This window comes from Mesoplodon mirus (assembly GCF_964341445.2).
Source record: "Mesoplodon mirus genome assembly, chromosome: 1".
NCBI classification, from domain to species: Eukaryota; Metazoa; Chordata; class Mammalia; order Artiodactyla; family Ziphiidae; genus Mesoplodon; species Mesoplodon mirus.
The window spans coordinates 24,926,959-24,948,203 of NC_138976.1; the positions used below are offsets into that span (position 1 = coordinate 24,926,959).

At 50.1% G+C, this 21,245-nt stretch overlaps 1 protein-coding gene across 1 annotated transcript in view; it reads right to left on the reverse strand.

Moving 5' to 3' along the window:
• CORO2A (coronin 2A) overlaps positions 1-21,245 on the reverse strand; it is a 55,504-nt gene that overhangs the window by 21,226 nt on the left and 13,033 nt on the right. Inside the window, exon 2 of the mRNA XM_082619721.1 lies at positions 3,233-3,433. Within this exon, the coding sequence (XP_082475847.1) occupies positions 3,233-3,433 (201 nt within the window). The remainder of the gene's footprint in view (positions 1-3,232; positions 3,434-21,245) is intronic.

Genomic DNA, 21,245 nt, shown 5'->3' on the forward strand with positions numbered 1-21,245 from the left:
AGATATAAAAAAAGATAAAAAGTAAATTTGGCAGAATGTTAACTATTGGTGAATCTAAGTCAAGGATAATCATTTATTCAAGTATTTTTGCAACATTTCTGTAGGGTTGAGATTCTTTCAAAACAAAAAGTTTAAACAATTCTGTTTCCTATATGTTAGTGAAATACCCTTTTCCTAGTTTGCAAAGAATTTTTATCATGAATGGGTATTTCACTCTATCAAATGCTTTTTCTGCATTTATGGAGAAGACTATATGTTTTTTCTCCCTTCATCTGCAACATAATGATCTACATTTATAGGTTAACTAATATTAAACCACCCTTAGTTTCTGGAATAAATCCAACTTGCTCAGAATGTATCTTTTTTAAATTCAGTGCTAGATTTGATTAGCTAACAATTTTGCATTCATCTTCTTGAGTGATATTGGCTAACAATTTTGCATTCATCTTCTTGAGTGATATTTTTCTTTCTTGATCTGTTCCTGTCTGGTCTTGGAATCAAGGTAACACTGGTCTCAGAACAAAAGGGAAGCGGTCCCTCTTTTCCTATTTTCTGGAAATGTTTGTAAAAGATTGGAATAATCAGTTCCTTGAAAGTTACATAGAAATTGCCTGTAAAACCACATGGACCTAGGGTTACCCTTATGTGTGTGTTCATGTAAAATATAATATAAAAAAGTGCATAAAATGTAAATGTTCAGCTTAATGAATTGTTGGAAAATAAATTTAAACATATAACTGCCATGAACTATTGCTAGCACAAAGGAGACTCCCTGCTATGGAATACCTTCCAATCATAACTCCCTCCCTCCCCCAGGGGGTAACTATTATCCTGGCTATCCTCCCTTGCTTGCTTTTCTTTAAGATTTTTGTACCTACTTATGCATCCCTTAAAGTATAGTTTAATTTAGTCTGTTTTTAACCTTAGGTAGTGACATTGTAATTTATTTGGTTTCTTCCCTTGACACTGTCTTTATGATTCATCCATGTGGTGGTATGTGTTTATATTTTGATCCTTTTCATAATTGTGTATATTCCACACTATAGATATACCGTAATTTGTTTATTCAATTCTTGGACATTTGGGTTTTTGCAGTTTCTTGATAACACGAACAATGCTCCCATGCATATTCTTATGTTTGTGTTCTGGTGACATAAGCACACAGTTCTCCATGGTAAATACCTACGAGTGGAATCTCCAAGTCTGTGCATTTTCCTCTTTAATAGAAACTGTCACACTTTGTTCCAACACACGTGTGCCAGTTTACCTGCCACCAGAAGTGCCTGAGAGTTCAGAGGGCTCCGTGTCCTCATCATCACTCACTATTATTAGATTTTATATTTTTGCCCATCTGGTGGGTTGCAGTGGTATCTCATTGTGGTTTATTAATGAAGTTGAGCACTTTTTCAAATGTTTAGTAACCGTTTGGATTTTCTCTGCTATGAGATACCTGTTCATTTTTTTTTTTCCCCTAGTCCATTTTATACACTCAGGAAATGAGCTCTTTGTCATGATTACTGTGCCAATATCTTTTCTCACTCTATGGCTGCCTTTTCCTTTTTCTGTTTTCTTTAAGAGTTTTATTATGCAATTTTTAAAATAGTTAAAGAACCATTCAGGCTTTCTATTTCTACCTGAATCAGTCCTGACAAGTTATATTTTTTTGTAGGACTTTGTCCATATTGCCAACGTTTTCAAATATATTGTCATAAAACTGCTCAGATTAGTGTTTTATATTTTGAGGCTCTACTGATATTGCATTTTGTTTGTTTGTTCTTAGTGTTATTTGCACCTTCTCGCTTTTATTCTTGACCATCTCTTCAGAGGTTTGTCTATCAGTCTTTTCTAGGAACCAACTTTTGGCTCTTTTGATCCTCTTTAATCGATCTTTGATTCTCTTTCACTGACTTCTGATCTTTATTACCCCCTTCCTCAAACTTTCTTTGGGTTTACTCTGTTGTTCTTTTTCTAAATTCTCAGGTTGAATGTTTAATTGTTAATTTTATGCCTAATATAAGCATTAGTGCTATAAATTTCCCCTGAAGCACCACTTTCCCTGCATCCCATACGTTTTGTGAAGTATTTCATTCTCATTCATTTCCAAGTTTTTTTTTTTTTTTTGCGGTACGCAGGCCTCTCACTGTTGTGGCCTCTCCCGTTGCGAAGCACAGGCTCCGGACGCGCAGGCTCAGCGGCCATGGCTCACAGGCCCAGCCGCTCCGCAGCATGTGGGATCTTCCTGGACCGGGGCACGAACCCGCGTCCCCTGCATCAGCAGGTGGACTCTCAACCACTGCACCACCAGGGAAGCCCCCAAGTATTTTTAAATTTCTAAATGAATGGGCATTTAAAATTTATCTTTTGTTACTGACTTCTAACTCAATTGCATTGGGATCAGAAAACCTGATTTATGAGATTCCAATTTATATTTGTGATTTTAACTTCTAAAAGGGGTTCTAAGTCTGTTGTTTGTTTTTTTCAGCGGATGCTTACTCATGGGGGCTTACATGCTTGGTGTTCTCAGTTTATGAATTTCCCTGATCTTAATCTGTGGGAATCCTGTTCATATTGGAAATGCTTTCCTCTGGAGAAACCTTCTATCTGCTTCTGCTGCAAACCAGAGGCACTACCAAGCCCGGATCCCTCTAGCCCCTTCAGAGATTCTACCTCAAGGCAGAAACTCAGGATTCTGAAAAGATCTGCTATTAAGTTAGTCTATATGAAACCACCATTTTGGGGGTCAAAAACTGTTAAATAATCAGCAATTGCATATGGCCCAACTTATACCATCAACCTTTGCCGCAGGACAAGCCTGTTCTTCCTGTTCACTTGCTGCTTACCTCTCCTACTTAAATTTCGGCTCAAGGTTTTTTTCCTTTCCTGGAGAGAGGAGGAGGCTTTGGAGATTTCCCCAATGTCTTGTGAGCCCGGCAATGCATTAAGAATTAAATGTTATTCATGAATGAATTACTTTGCAGTGGGGTGGAGGGGAGGTCCTAGGAGTCCTAAACAACTGCTAGAAGCTGAAATCCCAGGAGAGGTATACTTTTTCAATGAGAAAACCAAGACTCAAAGGGGTGAAATGACTTATTCATGGTCACATGGCTGGTAACAGGCAGGGCTAGGACTTGAACCCACATATGGAACCAAAACTGAGGCTCTTTCTACTCTCCCTCTGTCCTGTGCTGCCTCCAGAGAGCTATTTGGGCCTGAGCTTAGCAGGCATCCTTACCTGGTGCAAGGGGATGACGAGGAAGGCCCCCCCACCAGCACACTCAGTCACGACTGCAATGAAGTGGGGGTTCACAGCACAGAAATGATTGTCGTGGACGCTGCGGGTGATGGGCACGGAGTCGTAGCAGTTCTCCTTGCTGGCTGGTTTGCCAAAGACATGGCGGAACTTGGAGCTCCGGTACTGGGGGTGCCATGACATCTGCAGGAGACAAATGGGACAGAAGGGCTGTGAGGCTCGCAACCTGACAGCAGGATACACGGAGTCTCACCTGGAGAGGACGTAAGAGGGCAGGACCAGGACAGCGGTCAGTTCTATGAGGACAGTGACGTGCTATGAAGGGCACCCAGGTGAACAGGCTATAATTGTGGCTACTTCCAGGGACCTGGTGAGATGGCGTACAACTACTGCTGACCTGTTTGCTATTTTTTTTTTTACAACTTTATTGGAGTATAACTGCTTCACAATGGTGTATTAGTTTCTGCTCTATAACAAAGTGAATCAGCTATACACACACATCTGCTCCCACATCCCCTCCCTCCCGCGTCTCCCTCCCTCCCACCCTCCCCACCCCACCCCTCCAGTCAGTCACAAAGCACCGAGCTGATCTCCCTGTGCCATGCGGCTGCTTCCCACCAGGCATCTACCCTATGTTTGGTAGTGTATATATGTGACCTGTTTGCTTTTCATCCCTTCGTGTGCGAAAACAAAAAGGCAGAAAAACCGTAGAGAGAACTCACCCCGTTCCCTCCCCTATCTAGCACCTCACCAGACAGGCCAGCCTCCCCACCCAGCTAAGTGGGAAATATTGTGTCCTCTGGAGCCAGCCTGCCCAGGCTCCAATTCCAGCTCTGTGCTTGCCAGCTGGGTGGGCAAATGACTTAACTTCTGAAGTCTCAGTTTCCTCATCTGTAAAATGAGGATAAAGAAAGTATCTGTCTCATAGACGTGTCATGAGGATGAAATGAGATGATACACTAAGATCCCTTGCTCAACAGTAATAATTACTACCACTATTATCATCCAGCCATCTTGACCTTCCCTCTCTCCTCATCCGGCCTTGTATTTGTTCACTCAATATTTACTGAGTACCACCTGTGCCAGGCACTGAGGGTTTGGAGAGAGCAAGCCTGAGCCCAGCCTTACAGGAGTGAAGAGTCCTAGGAGTGAGGCCATTTGCAGAGTCTGGGCCACTGGGACCCAGTGTACTATAGGTAATAATGAACGTTTGTACATGGCAGTCAGGGAGGGCTTCCCAGAGGAAGTGACATGTGAACTGTGATTTGAAGGATGAGAAGGAGTTGGCCATGTAGGCTGGACAAGGGTGAGCTTGGGGAGAAAGTGTCCCAGGCAGATGGAACGGCCTGAGCAAGGGCCCTGAGATAGAAGCAAACGTGGAATGTTTGGGAAACTACATGTGGTTTGGTAAGATTAGTAAGGAGACGCTAAAAAGAAAAATATATATTCACACACACACACACATACGCATGTAAACTGGATGATGTGAATGAGGAGAACACGAGCTGGAGGGGTGAGCAGGGCTAGATCATGAATGGCTTGTAAGAGGGTCTAGGGCTCATTAGTGGCCAAATATATACCATGTGGCCTCCTCTTGGCCCTGCTGCTGCTCAGTTCAAACCCCCTCCCCTCAGTCTCGTTGACCCACTGGGCCCTCCCATCTACGCTCCTCATGCAGCCAGAGGGATTGTTCTGGACACCAAGCCTGGCTGTATTCCTCCTTCCCCGGCCCCCACCTTAGATCACCCTTCGATGCTCCCCATTCACTGCTGCCCTACAGGATCAAGGCCAAACTCAGCTTGGGTCCCACCCTATATCCCAAGATTTCGCTTTTTCTTGCTCATCTTCTAAACGACTCCTTCCAGACAAAGAACACCACGCAGCTTCCCTGGTACCTGCTCCTGCATTTCCAGTCCTCTGGGCCTTCACCCTTGCCTTTCCCTCTGCTTGGCTTGCTCTTCCCAGCCCACTGTTGTCTGTACCCATCACTATGAGTCCAAACTCCCCCAGCTCCCAGGTGCCCTCCCTTTACACAGCACCAGGTACCCATCAGCCTCGTGGTGGCACGTCTGTCCCATGAAGCTCAGACATTTCAGCCTTCCTTTAGGGAGCTTTTCCCAAAACCCTGGCTGCATTTGCCAGAGCTACAGGAAGTAGCACAGAACGCAGGGACTGCCTAACAATGCCCATCCAATCCCAGAAAGGATGTAAGAAGCCTTACAGAAATAGAGAAAACACAGATAGAAAGAAATTTTAAAAAGCCATGGTGAGGATATGGGGACAGAGGGAAAATGCAGGAACAAAAAGAGATCACCTGAAATGTAGAGGGAGTCAAGCTACGATTGTGTGCTGCCAGGACCAGCACACAGGGGAGGTTTTGCGTCGGAGCTTCCTAGTGGTCAATTCGACAAGGGAAACAGAATCAGAAAGGGATTTACTCAGTGTCTGTAAGATAAATGCCTCCACTTGCTAAGGAGAAGCACAGCTTTTCTCTGCACTGAGCCCTGAGAGAAACAGGTCCTAAGGATCATCTAAGGAAAGAAGAGCAAGGATAATGATCTCCCTGGGGTCTTGGCAATTAGTGGCAGCTGAGTCGTTGCCTGGGGCCTGGGCTGCGGGTGGGAAAGTAGGGGGCAAGTCAGCAGGCTCAGCTCCTGGGCCCCCACCCCTGCCTCGCCTTGAGCAGCAGTTGGGGGTGGGGGTGGGGGGCATCTGTCTGTGGCCCACGGTGATGCTCACCAGACACTCCATTGCTCCCCTCACATCCCAGCCTCCTTGCAGTTAGGCAGCCACTATTAGTCCTAGCTAGTGGATCGTGGGTGGAAGTGATGTATGCCCCTTCCAGGCTGAAGCATGTAAGCCCTGCCGGTGACCCTCCAGAACTCTCGTCCTTGGCTGGAGGGATGAGGAGGCCACATGTTCCAGATGGTGCAGCTTCCATCTTCCTGGGTCCCCAAGGGACTGGGTGAATAGGGCACCTTGCCCCAAATTGACTCATATAGCATGACAGAGAATTTAACTTGTAGAGTGAACCACAGAGAAATAGTGGGGATACTTGTCACAGGGCATAGCCTACCCGTCCTAACACATTGCCCCAGGCAGGCCCAGCCAATGGTAGACAGGCAATGGCTGCCTGTGCTTGGTGTGGCCAGGGCACAGGAGCCTGCAGGGAAGAGGTGGGCAAGCAGGCAGGACCCAGGTCCCCTGAGGAGCCGTGTGAAAGGACTTGGACTCTGAGGGCAATGGAAGCTGCTGCAGGGGTTATAGCAGGGGAGAAGGAGGACCAGTTTTCACTTTTAGGTGGATTCCTCTGATTGCTGAGGTAATCATGACAGTCGCCTGGGCTGAAGCAGGGCAGAGGGGATGGAGAGGATGGGACGTGTTAGTGAAAAACATGGGAGGGGGATAAAGCAGCCTTGGTGCTGTGCCCATGGTGGGCTGTGGGGAGAGGGGGCGGTCATGCCTGCTGAAATCAACATGACCTGGCCAGCATCAACAGTCCTGGCCCCTCTGGCCACTCCCAGCGCTCTCCCTTCACACCTGGGGGACGGCTCGGGTTCCAGGTTCAGGGTCAGGGGCCGTAAGAGGCCTGGGCAATGCTCTCCTGGAGCTCACAGTCACCTCCATGGCAATAACAACTCTTAGTTTCGGGTGCTTGCTACGTGCCAGGCTCCGTTCCACGCGCTTCCCCTGTATGAACTTAGGTGCTACCTTGCTCCCTGTTACAGATGCAGGGGTTGAGGCAGAAAAGTGAAGCAACCTTCCCGGCGTCACACAGCTAGGAGGTGGTGCAGCTCTGTCTCTGGAGCCCTCAGCTCCAGATAATGATGACGAAAGCTCTTTCACACTCTACACCCTGGATCCTACCTCAGCCCCCAAGCGGAAGTGTCATGACCATTATCGCCCCTACTTCACAGAAAAGGAAAACGAGGCTCAGTAAACCAGGTGGACCAAGGGGCTATTGGCCTCCACTGATGAGGCCGGCCAGCCTCCGAGCAGCGTAAACATCATGCCCCCCGACCCCTGTGCTGATCTCCTCTCCCCCATCCCACCCCACCTGGCTCCAACACCTTACCTCTTCCACTGCCAAGGTTCTTCCAGACTTGTAGCCATGAGGGAAACTTACAGAAGTGGGTGGGTGGCGCCAAGCCAGGTGGGCCATCTCTCCTTTGCCCCAGGTATAGGACTGTGTGTGCATATATGTGGGTGAAGTTTGTGCGAATGTGTGTGCACGGTGTGTGCAAGTCTGTGTGTGAACACTGCACTGATCAGGGTGTTCCTACGTGCTCGTGTACCCCTGTGGGTGGGTGTGCACCTGTGCATCTGTTTGGATGTTTGTGTCTGTGCATGTGCGTACCTGTGTATATCAGTGCATGAATGAGTTCAAGGACTCAGCAATTCAGAGAGCAGGAGTTTTACTTTCCCCACAAGCAGGCACTCGCCTGAAAATGAGGACCATAGCGGGCCTTCAGCACTGTGAGGCCCTCGCCCACGGGCTGGGCCAGAACACCAGTCCGGGCCAGGTTTACCCTGTGCCACTTGTCCTATCCTGCCCGGTCCCGTCCAGCTGGGCCCACATCAAAGCCATAGCAGGTCTTCTTAGGCACAGTGGGCCAGCCCATTAGGGTACAAAGCAGGGGGTGGCACCCATTCTGCTGCTGCCATCCCAAGGTGCTTAGCTGGCCTGATGCCATGGGATTAGGCTTTTTGTGCTGTGAATTCCCTGCCCTGAAAAAAGATTTAGTAATCGCTGGGTTTAACACCCCACGGGGTTTATTTTTTATCTATTTATTTTTATTTTTTGGCCGTGCCGTGCAGCATATGGGGAATCTGAGTTCCAGACTAGGGATTGGACCCATGCCCCCTTCTGTGGAAGCGAGAAGTTTTAACCACTGGACCACCAGGGAAGTCCCCACTGAGTTTATTTCTCAGCGCCTGACAGTGGAATGGCTTGCTGCCTGTCCTACCCCTTACAACTCTCCTGAGGCCTGCTGTCCCCATTTGGTGCAGAGGAAGTGACTTGACCAAGATCAAATCAGTAGGAGGAGTGGAGACGGCAAGCAGAAGCCAAGACGTGGTCCAGATGCCCCTCTTCCCGCCTCGTGCTCCTCTCTGATGTGTGTGAGAGAGATGGAGACAGAGACACACAGATTTTCCTGCCTGGCTCCAGAGGCCTATCTTCTCAGCCCAGCCCTGAATCACTGCAGGACAAGGGTTAGCTGCAGGTGGTTGAAACCGAACCCAAACTGGGTGTGGTACAAAGCAGCATAATAGATTATTCATTAATTGCGCTGTTCCTGGCCTCAGGGAGAATGAAATTACCTGATTTGGTCTTTGAACGTCAGCGGTGGGGAGGAATCTGGCATTCCTGGCTACCATTGTCCCCTTAGTAAGTTTCTGTTTCCACATTTAATATTTGGAATTGTATTTTATTTTTTCCCTTAAAACCTGACCTTGTGGTCATCGAGCTGCCCCCAAACACGCCTCCTGGGAGGGTCTGAACCACCACACTTACCTCAGCCACGGTTAAAAGAGGGAGATTACAATCACAAGTTTCCTAGCTTTACAAAGTGAAAAAAGATTACCATAAGGGTAAAGGCCTCTGTATTTGAAGGTGATCTACAAAGACCAAGAATTGGGCTTCCCTGGTGGCACAGTGGTTGAGAGTCCGCCTGCCGATGCAGGGGACACGGGTTCGTGCCCCGGTCTGGGAAGATCCCACATACCGCGGAGCGGCTGGGCCCATGAACCATGGCTGCTGAGCCTGCGCGTCCGGAGCCTGTGCTTCGCAACGGGAGAGACCACAACAATGAGAGGCCCACATACCACAAAAAAAAAAACAATAAAACAAAGACCAAGAATTAACACAATACATGCCTAATTATGGGTGGGTCCCAAGTCTTGACTCTCATCCTGGGTTGACAACTATCCATCATAGAGTCTATCTAGATCCTGGCCTTGACCCCAAACTTGACAGGAAAGCACCTTTTTAATTCACCTTAAGTCCTTATCAGAGCCTCTGATCCACCCACAGAGGGGGGTGAGATATCTGGCTCAGGATGCCAAGGCCCAGTTGAGGTCAAGGCTCCCCTGCTGTCAATGCAGGTCTCTGCCTAACTATGGAAGCAAGAAGAGACCTTGTCGCTCTCCACAGAAGGAGGTGACCAACTGTTCTGGTTTGTCCAGGATGCGTGTGGGGTGGGTATTCCTGGGATGCAGGACTTTCAGTGCTAAAATCAGTAAAGTCTCAAGCAAAAAGGGAAAAGTTGGTCACCCTGCTGAAACCGTGCAACTCAAATTGGGACTTGAACCCGGACAAACCCAGATTGGGACTTGAACCCATGGCCTTTCTTTTTAAAAAAATATTTATTTATTTATTTATTTAATTTATGGCTGTGTTGGGTCTTCGTTGCTGCGCACAAGCTTTCTCTAGTTGCGGCGAGCCGGAGCTACCCTTCGTTGCGGTGCGCGGGCTTGTCATTGCGGTGGCTTCTCTTGTTGCGGAGCATGGGATCTAGGCACGCGGGCTTCGGTAGTTGTGGCTCGTGGGCTCTAGAGCGCAGGCTCAGGAGTTGTGGCGCACGAGCTTATAGTTGCTCCGCGGCATGTGGGATCTTCCTGGACCAGGGCTGGAACCCGTGTCCCCTGAATTAGCAGGCAGATTCTTAACCACTGTGCCACCAGGGAAGTCCTTGAACCCATGGTCTTTTAATTGAGATCACACACCTGGTCTCAGGACTTAATGAAGCTCAGGTTCTTGATGTCTTGTCACAGGACGAATTCAGTGAGAGACAAAGTGATAGGTAAGAAGTAGGTTTATTTAGAGAGAAACACACTCCACAGATGGAGTGTGGGCCATCTCAGGTGAGAGGCCCTGAAATATGGGGTGGTTAGTTTTTATGGGCTGGGTAATTTCATAGACTAATGAGCAGGAGGATTATTCCAACTATTTTGGGGAAGCGGTGGAGATTTCCAGGAATTGGGCCACCATCTGCTTTTTGAACTTTGATGGTCGGCCTTAGAACTGTCATGGCGTTGGTGGGTGTGTCACTTAGCTAATGAATTACAATGAGCATATGAGGCTCAAGGTCCATGGGGAGTCGAATCTTCTGCCATCTTGGACCTAGTTGGTTCTAACCAGTTTTTGTCATGTTCTATGGCTATGCCATTCTTTTAAAGGTTGTGCCCTGTCCCCTTCCCTCCTGTTTCACTGCCACCTATCATAGAGGCCTCCAGAAAACTTTTACCCTATTTACATGCAATGATTCTACAGTAAGTCACTAGTAGCCTTGACTCTGACAACTTGCCTGTGAGACAGAAGGCTCTAGAATGAACTTCTTAAAGAGCCCAACATCCTGAACCAAAGAACAGAACACCTCAAAGCAGAAAAATCCAAGGTCTGTAAAGTGTTTATTCTGTGCAGGGTAAAGGGGCAATTCAGTCACTGTTCTCCACATGTGTACACTTCTCAGGGAAATGGCTGAGAGCGGGAAAGGATGAGATGCCACGATCTTAACTGGCTGCTAAAGCACAGGGCAGTGGTTTGTAACTTTGAATGCACATTAGAATCACTTGAATCAGGTCACTGGGTATGGGACCCAGGCAGCAGCTCTGTCCAACACGGAGTCTCTAGTCACACATGGCTTCTAAATTGAAGTTAAAGTCAATGAAAATGAATTGAAATGTAAAATCTGGCTCCTCAGTTGCACTACCATTTCAAGTGTTCAAGAGCCACACATGGCTACCAGGTACCCAACTAAACAGTGTAATTATAGGACACGTCCACTGTGCCCATGTGACCTTGGGCCAGTTACTTAATGTGTCTATTTCCTCACCAGTAAAATCAGGCATAATAACAAATAATAGCTAACACATGACCCTGACAGCAATCTGGTTAAGTACAGGTGTTAGAGAACCTTTGACTGAAACCACCCGCCCTGGCCAGGCACGGTAATGACCCACCCTGGCCAGGCACGATAATGACCGCTTGCAAGAGTTATCTCACAACAGGAGGTGTCCCAATAAGGAACATGGAACTAACAAGCTACTGCCAGACAGAAGAATTCAGGAGGGGCCAAAAGGAGGGAGCAGATGCCAGCCTATAATATATCCTACCAACCTCTTAGAAACTTTTGCGCTGGAATCAATCTTGGCTGAGAGATGCGCACCCCCAGGAAGGACCCTGAGTCAGACCAAATGTGGACACAAGCAAGAGGACTGGCCAGAGACAACCTGGAAACTCACCTCATTATCATAAAACCTGAGACTGTGATCCATGTGGCAGAGCAGTTCTCCTGGGTTCCCTTACCCCACTGCTCTCCGCCCGGGTGCCTCTTTCCAATAAAGTCTTTTGCTTTGCCAGCCCATGTATCTTCTCCGACAATTAATTTCTCAGTGTTAGACAAGAGCCCACTCTTGGGCCCTGGAAGGGGTCCCCCTCTTCCTGCAACATTATTATCACCCCATTTTTACAAATGTGAAAACTGGGGCACAGACAGGTTAAGTAACGTGCCCAAAATCACACAGCAAGTAGGCGGCTGAGCTGGAATCCAGAACCGAGCTGTTTAGTCCTGGGTCCACACTCTCCCACAGGGCTACCCTGAAAATTAGATGAGATAATCCGCCCAGTACATGGAGCAATGCCGGTGCATACTTAGTCCTCAACAGATGTTTGCTGTGAAGACCGTTGTGGTCCCAATGTTTACAGGACATTAAGATTTGGTTTAGTACATGACAGGTACGTGCTGAGGGCCCAACATTTTGGGGATCTGAGTAAAAATCCCCAACCAGAAAGTGCAAAGCAGCCCGCTAGGTGCAGAGTTCCGACCCTCGGTGCTCACCACATTGATGAGGCACGTGAGAAGCTAACTAACAATCCCTGTGGATTCAGAAGAACCCGGAGAGGAAAGGCATTTATTTGTGCGTGTCTCTGGTGGGGTTCTCCAGGGTACAAAAGCCCGCAGCCTCCTAAACCTTCCTTCCCTTAGTTCCAAAGGGCAGATTCAGTCACTAACCAGGGAGATGAGAGAATGCAGAAACAAAGGAAAAGCAGTCAAACAAAAGTGCAGCGATAAAGCAGAGTTCTGCTTCGTCCTCAAGGGATATACCGGATATACGTAACAATGTATCTTTGAGTTCTTCTACGGGAACTAAGGCCCTCACCTAGAAGAAGGATGGTAACTTCAGGTTGAGCTGGAGATTCCTGGAACACCACCCTGTTACCTCACCACCAACCAATCGTAAGAAAGTCACGCAGCCCTCACCCCGGATTTTGCCTATAAAAACTCTTCCCTGGGGCTTCCCTGGTGGCGCAGTGGTTGAGAGTCAGCCTGCCGATGCAGGGGACGCCAGTTCGTGCCCCGGTCCGGGAGGGTCCCATATGCCGCGGAGCGGCTGGGCCCGTGAGCCATGGCCGCTGAGCCTGCGCGTCCGGAGCCTGTGCTCCGCAACGGGAGAGGCCACAACAGTGAGAGGCCCGCGTACAGCAAAAAAACAAAAAAACTCTTCCCTGAACACCACGGGGGAGTTTGGGTCTTTTGAGCGCGAGCCCATTCTCCTTGCTCAGCCCTGCAATGAACCTTCCTCTGCTCCAAACTCTGACATTTCGGTTTGTTTGGCCTCACTGTGCACGGGGCACACGGACTTGGGTTTGGCAGCAGAGGCCAGCAGGCTCACTTAGCCCTGTGCTGTGGGGCCTGAGGGTCTTGGTGGGAGTGCGGGGCGAAGGGCGGAAGGGCAGAGGAAGCCCTTTGGTTCTCTCCATGGGCACGGCTTTCCCAGGCAGGAAAGCAGAACCATGCTGCCTGGGGACGCCCCCACCCCCGCCAGGCCTCAACCGCCCAGGGCCCATCAGCAGTGGAGGCTGAGGCACCCTGCAGCCAGCATGGAATAACAGTCCTCTTTCCAGGTTCTCTCTGCCTCGAGCACCCTCCCACCTCTGCCTTTATCACCCCTCCTCCAGCTCTGCGGTCCTTCTGGTCCAGCACAGATGCCTCCCCGCAGGCCCACAGGAAACACAGGCTGAGTCAGAGAGAGAGCCAAGAAAATGCCTCTTTCCTCCTGATGAGATTAGGCCCGAGGAAGCACCTCCCCTCCTGACATCTGACACTGCCCAGAGCCAGGTGCCTGGGCCCAGAGGAGCAGGGCATCTCCTGAGATGACCTGGCCTCGCCTGTCCCCCGGCACCCTTGCTCTTGACCCTTTCCTCAAGCTGTGTGAGGCCTGGCCAGCCTTTTCTCTCCGTGACTCCGTTTCTCCTCCACCCCAGCCCAGGCCTCCTACCCTGCCCCCACCCTGACTCTGTCATTTCCCTTAAGACTCCCCCCAGCCCCAGGTCCCCTCTGTCCTCAGGATAAAGCCTTCGGCTGGACTTCAGTTTTGAGGCCCCTGCACATTCCCTGACGGCCTTCCCCTCATCTCCACACACCTGCCCTTTGAGCCACACTGGTTTATCTGCTCTTCCCTCAAAGCGTTGGCTTTCCCAGACACCCCATCTTTGCTCACACCCCTTCTCTCTGCCTAGAGCCAAGTCAGCCCAGGTAAGTCCAAGGTGGGCACTTAGCTGGGTTCCTAGGATACCCCCTCCTCTCACTCCACCTTCCTGGGCCCGGCTCAAATAGAACCGTCTCCAGGGGGCTTCCCAAGTTCTAAGGGCTGAGTGATCTCTCTAGCCTATGAGGTCCCCCATCCTGATACACAGGGAGGGGAAAGAGGAGGCAACTGGTTCAAATCCCAGACCCTCATTTGTCTCTGGGTCCCAGCATCCTCATCTGTCAAAGAGTACCCTCGGGTCTACCTCATGGGGCCTTGTCCAAGATTAAATGAGGTAACAGATGTAAAATGCTTTGCACGTGTCTGGTATTGTTACTGAACACAAGTTCGTGTGCCTGACACACAGCAAGGCCAAAGCAACCAAAACGTCGGAGTCTGGAGCAGAGAAAGGTTTTTTTGCAGGACCAAGCAAGGTGGCTTGTGCTCAAAACCCCCAAACTCCCCGATGGTTTTGGGGCAGAAGTTTTCATAGGCCAAATTTGGGGCGAGGGCTGCAGGGTGTGTGACTTTCTTCTGATTGGCTGGTGGTGAGGTAACAAAGCTGTGTTCCCGAAATCTTGTGCTCAGCCGGAAGTTGCCACCCTCCACCTGAGTGGGGCTCTTAGTTCCTGCAGAAGAGCCCAAAGATATTGTTAGGTATATCCCTTGAGGAGGAACGAGGATCCTGCTTTATCACTGCAGTATAGTTTCTAGACTGTTCCCTCTTTGTTTCAGCATTCCCTATTTCCCTGGTTAGTGGCTTTTTGAATCTGCCCTTTGGAACTCTGGGAAGGTCTAGGAGGCTGAAGCCTTTACCCTGCAAGTAAGAAACGGGGGACCCGGAAAGGCTTTTGTGCCCAGGAGCCCCACAGGTTCCCGCTCGGTTTCAGTACTAAGTAGAAGGTCAGCTGATGGATGCTCCCTTCCCTTCCTCCTGTCCTGCTCCCTGTGTTTCTCCCATCTTTCCTCCATCTATCCATCCAACCATCCACTGGACTGTCAACGCCAAATGGTCCTCTCCCTTCAGCTTTGCCCACCCACAGGCCAAACCACACAGGCAGGCACCCAGGGGGAGACTGACTTGGCTCCTGGATTGAACTTTCAGTCACTCCACCAGCCTTTCCTGAACACCCCTTCTGGGTACTAGGAACCAGGGACTGGGCCTGTCTCTTCCATAGCAGGCTTGCTGGTAAGGTTGGAGAGTCCAAATTCTGATGCCAATTTGCTACATGACCTTGGGCAAATCTTGTCCCCTTCTCGGGTTTTGTTTGTCCATCCATAAAATGGTAACGCCTCTGCCCTACCCACCTGTTAGGACAATTCGCTGACGGCTCTGCAGCCCGCATGTGCCAGACCCGGGGGGCCCGTGAGGGCAGTGGGACTGCCTGCCTGGCAGCTGCCCCAGTCCTCAGAGCTGTTCCTGCCTTGACCCTCTGGAGACACAGAGCAGGCCTTCTTCCTGTTTACTCCCCCTGGTCAGGCCCTGACCAAAACTCCACGAAGATTTATTGCCCCACAATTTCCTTATCTGTGAGTTTCGAGAGACAAGGGTCACGGAGACTTTTTAAAGGTGCCTCCCAGAGGTTGAAAATCTGACAGCTCCACTTCTTGCTTACTGTCCATTCTCTGGCAGCACGTCTGGATCTGTCTTTGGACAGAGAGGGACACTGAGAAACAAAGAGGGAAGGTGCCTTGTTTACAGCCCCATAGCGATCCTGGAGTAGGGCTGAAGCCCTGAAGCTCTATTCTGGGATGGGCACCTGGCCAGGGGGCCCGAATTCTGTCATCAGTGGACCTACAAATCAGCTCTCACCCTGCCCTGCTGCAGGGACCTGGGGCCCAGAGTGAGTCCAGGCAGCATCACTGGGACCTTCTGTGAGTCCAGCCTGTGCTGGGTTCCGTGAGGCAGAGGCAGGAACGATCCTTAGCCCCCAGGAGCCCAGACTGATGGGAAAGGCCAGCAAACTCAATGTGGGGTAGCAGGGAGATTGAAACCTGGCGAGTGGGTAAGGGCTGCCAGGAGGCTGTGTTTGAGCTAAGCCTTCAAGGCTGAGCAGAGCGAGCCCAGGACAGAGTAGGGACGGCACTGCAGGTGGAAACTCTGCACTGAGCCAGGCGGTGAGGGGTGGGCAGGCAAAGGCATATCCAGGGAACCCAGGGGTCCAATTCAGCTGGGGCCTGAGCAGATGCAGAGGAGCAAAAATGAGGGCCATGACTGGAAAGGTGCCAGGGCAAGGCTCTGAACGCTGGCTGAGCTGAAACCTGAGACCACGGAGGGAGGTGTCAAAGTCTATAACCAGGGTGTGACCTGTCAGGGCTGAGGTGGATATAGCCCCTGCCATTAGGGAGGGCAACTATTTTCTTTCCTCAACTGTGGGCTGTGTCTAAGGAAGAAATAAGTGGGTTCATTTCACGCCCAGCTCCAATCTGCTGGAGGGGCTGTGGAATATGGTGAGAGGAAGAGGAGGAGGAGGATTCTGAGGCCTTCCTTGTCTGGACTCAGGAGGAGAGAAGCCTGAGTGATCGGGGAAGAGCTGGCGGATGGCTGACCAGGAGTCAAGGCCTGATCTCCCTCCACAGATCTCAGCTCTTTGAGAGAAACATGGAGCTGGGAAGCCCGGCCTCGAGGCCCATTCCTGGGCCACTTCTCAGAAGCTGGGGTTTTAGATCAGAAAATAGCTTCCTTTCATCATTCAACCCATTTCCCTGTGGGAAGAGTCCCCAGGTATGACTGAGGGCTGCCTACTCCTGCCCGAGCCTGGGCAGCCCAACCCTCCATTTCCTGGACCAGCCACACAGGAGGGTGATGGGAAATTCCCAACTGCTTCTCCCCAGCCTGCGTATCAACCTGGAGATAAATGCCACTGTGTAGCCTTAATCAATTCCCCAGGCAGTGTCTGCAACAGATGCCAGGGGAAGATGGTGAGGACTTCTCCCCATTTCCATCCTCTCTGGGCTCTGCCCACATCTGTTCAGGCTGGGCCTGCAGGCCAGGGAGGGCAGGAGGATGGGAGGTTCACTGGAGGACGAAGAGTACAGGAAAGATGTCAGCACCCCGGGCCGAAGAGGCACTTCTGCCCCGAGACTGACTCTGCCAGGACTGGTGACAGTATCTCATTTACACTTTGGAAGGATCTCTCCCAACAGTGGGTCTCAAACTTGAGAGCACATCAGGGGCCCCTGGAAGGCTGATTAATACCCAGACTGCTGGGCCCATCCTAGAGTTTCTGATTCAGCAAGTCTGGGGTGGATCCTGAGAATTCTGCATTTCTAGCAAGTTGCTAGGCGGCACTGATGCAGCTAGTCCAGGGACCACTCTGAGAACCACTGCTCTACAGCCCTGCTGTATGATTTACAAAGTCCTTCCCATTCACTATTCCATTCACTCCTCACAGCCGCCTTGGGGTGGGGAGAACTATCCCCACTTCCTGGATGCAGCGAGCTGCACTCAGCTCAGAGCGACGGAGGCACTTTCCTGAGGTTACACAACTAGTGGGAACCTGACCTCCAAAGGCTCTGTGAGCACACAGCCAGTTCCTAACTCGGGGCCATTTGGGGCTGTGATCCTGGGATTTCTCTCTACAAGATTCTTTTAAATACACAAACGCGGATTCAGGCCAGCACTCAAGAATCGCGCAGGTGTTCCCACGACAGCTTCACCACCTGAACAGCAGGCATGGAGGGCAGGTAGTCAAGACACAGGCTTCAGAGTTAGAGACCCGGCTACCAACCCAGCTCAGCTTCCCTAAGTCTCAGCACCACACGGCACCTACCTCTGGCTGGGCTGCTGTGAGATGAGGCAGGTAGTGGAACAGAGCCTCTAGCCTTGGCACACAGTGAGGTCTCAACAAACCAGTGGGCCCAGACAAGAGCCGGGGTGGGGGGAGTGGGAAAGATACCAAACCTCTCTATGCCTCGGTCTCCTTATCTGTAGACTAGGGTCAATAACAGAACTTACCTTATAGGGGAATCATAACGATTCCATACGGTTATCCATTTACATTGCCTTAGAGCAGTGCCTGGCACAGGGCAAGTTGTGTGTTAGTGTCCTACGTACGGTTCCTTTGCTAAACATGATATTTTAGCACTGAATGCGCATTTTTCATCCATACATGCAAGCAAACCATTAAAGAATAGAGTAAGCTACGGTGAAGTCAAAATTAAAAAATCATGGGCCTCCCTGGTGGCGCAGTGGTTGGGAGTCCGCCTGCCGATGCAGGGGATGCGGGTTCGTGCCCCGGTCTGGGAGGATCCCACATGCCGCGGAGCGGCTGGGCCCGTGAGCCATGGCCGCTGGGCCTGCGCGTCCGGAGCCTGTGCTCCGCAACGGGAGAGGCCGCAGCAGTGAGAGGCCCGCGTACCGCAAAAAAAAAAAAAAAAAAAAAAAAAAAATTAAAAAATCATGGTGGGATGACTGCACAACAGTGTGAATGTGCTTCATGCCACAGAATGGTATACTTAAAAATGGTTAAAATGATAAATTTTATGTTTTGTATATTTTACCACAATAAAAAAAAAAAGGAAAAGAGAAACAGCAGCACTGAGGACTTCCCTGGTGGCACAGTGGTTAAGAATCCACCTGCCAACTCAGGGGACATGGGTTCGAGCCCTGGTCCGGGAAGATCCCACATGCCGCAACTAAGCCCGTGTGCCACAACTACTGAGCCTGTGCTCTAGAGCCTGCGAGCCACAACTACTGAGCCCGCAAGCCACAATTATTGAGACCCGTGTGCCTAGAGCCTGTGCTCTGCAATAAGAGAAGCCACTGCAATGAGAAGCCCGCGCACCACAACAAAGAGTAGCCCCCGCTCTCTGCAACAAGAGAAAGCCCGTGTGCAGCAATGAAGATCCAATGCAGCCAAAAATAAATAAAATAAAAAATTAATTAATTAAAAAAAAAAAGAAAGAAACAGCAGCACCAAGCTAGATCAGCACCCAGCTCTCCTGCACTCCTTCACTGGCTCCACCTCTGCTTCCATGATTGTTTCCCCAGGGAGCACCTGCTTCTTTTCACCCTCCCTGACCCCTGGCCTTAGAGTCGGTCCCTGACGTGACCTCAGGGGGTGGGAGGGCAGGTTGGTTGCCCCTTCACCCTTTTACTCGTGGCTAGTCAGAGCCTTCTCTGCCTAGGCCTCCTGCAGAAGGGGCCCTGCAGGGTGACGATCCTTGCCCCTCCTTCAGGCACTTCCAGGACCGCCTCGACCTTCTCCCTGGCAGAGGGTGGCTTTCCCCATCACCTTCTCTTTGGCTTGCTTGCCCTCTCTATCAAGCTGGCTCTGCTCCTTGTGAGGAAGGAAGGGGCCCCTTAAGGGAGCGGTGCCCTCAATAACCAGCACGTACTCCCACCGGGCTTCAGCTGGGAGCCCTGCTCTGTAGAGCGATGGTGCACAGATATTCTGAGATCAGGGGCCCGGCTCCATTCTGCTCTGCCCTCGTCGGCTGTGTGACCCTGCTCAAGTCACTGTCCCTCTCTGTGCCCCTGGGCCCCATCCATAAAATGGGAATGTGCATCCCTGCCTGAGGCTTTGGGAGGCTCTGAAGGGAGAATGGAGGCAAAGGCGCTTTCTTTCTTTATTACACAGAGGACACTCGAGACCAATATGACAACGTCGAGAGGTGGCATAGCAGGGGTTACAGACATAGTCAGGAGCCCACCTGCTGGGCTCAAACATCAGCCCCACCTCATACCAGCTGAAAGACTCTGGACAGGTGAGTCCACCTCTCTAGACCTCAGGTTTTCCATCTATAAAATGGGGTGGTAATAGTGAACGAGTTCATACCTGACAAGCATTTACAACACTGCCTGGCACATGGTAAACGCAAGGTAAATTCAAAATAAGTAATCACAGCAACAACATGGGATAGACCTAGAGAGTATTACGCTTAGTGAAATAAGTCAGACTGAGAAAGCAAATACTCTTATGTTATCACTTATATGTGGAAGGTAATAAAATAAAACAAACGAATGTATACAACAAAACAGAAACGGCCTTACAGACATAGAGAACAAACTAGTGGTTACCAGTGGGGAGAGGGAAGTGGGGAGGGGGTGATATGGGATTAAGAGATACTAACTACTGTGTATAAAATAAATAAGCATCAAGGATACGTTGTACAGCACAGGGAAATATAGACTTTATTCTGTAATAACTTTAAATGGAGTATAATCTAACTATAAAAATACTGAATCACTGTGTTGTACACCTGAAACTAATAAGATATTGTAAACCAACTATACTTCAATAAAAAAATTTTTTTTAATAAGTAATAATGGTAACTTATATTGACTGCTCACTATAAGAAGGCACAGTTTTAAACTATTTACCTGTATTAATGGATTGAAATGAATATTTAGGACTTTGAACAGGGCTTACAGATTAAACCAGAAGCACAAAGTGCCCATGTTCCTTTTCTCTTCAGAGAGGCGACACCTAAAGATCTAAAGATTCAGGAGTGATTCAGGGGTCGTCTGTGCCGGGAGACATGAAAATCCCCTTCACTGGATGAAAACAGAGGAAGCCTTATGCCCCTCCCCCAGCCCTCAGTGCTGATTTAGAGCCTAACGCTCTAATTCTTGCCTAATCTAATTCTCAGCCAGACCCACTAACCCCCTCTCTCAAATGATCTTATTACATCTGGGGGCAGGAAACAGACACAATAACCCAGGACTGCCCAGGGTCAGGGACCCAGGGAGGCATGCAGCCCAGCTCTCTGCTCTCCTTTCCACACCATTCCATCTGAAAAGTCTGCATGTCTCGGCTTGTACTATTCTGCTGAAGGGAAGCTCACCCCTTCCGGGGGGGCAGGAGAACTCAACCGTTAGACTTCCCCCTTCTACTGAGCGGAAATCTACGATTTCCCCCACTGCCCTTTCTCCATCCCTGGAGCCCCACCAACCACATCCGTTTCTCCGCCCCACAACAGCCCTTCCAGAGATCTGAGGCCCCTGACACCTAACCCTGGGATGGCTCTGCTCCAGGTTGGGGAGTTTCTTGTGCGACTCAGTTTCCCATCTTTGCCCCATTTTGGTTGCCTCACAGTAATGCTCCAAGCTGTCCCCATCTTTCACCCAGTTTGGAGCCCAGAGCATACCCAAACCCTCCAGATAGGGGCAAAGAACCACTCAGTAGAGCAGGTCTCCAAAAAGATCCCAGACTTCACATCTCAGAAAAGCAGCACTGGCCAGACCCCCCAGAGGTCACGAGGTACGAAAGGGGAAACTGAGTCAGCATGCCCAGGGCCACACACACAGGGCAGAACCAGGAATGGGATCCAGGTCTCCAGCACTCCCAGCCCAGGAGAGTCCTCTCAGACACGGAACAAAGTCTCCTTTGATCCTGTGCCTGGATACGGTGTCAAATATTTTGCTTCTTATCTGTGCTGCTGTTCTCAGAGGAACAAATTCCAAGGATGGCTGGGGAAGAAGGTCTTCTAATTGTGAGGCCGAGGGTCATTCACCCTAGCT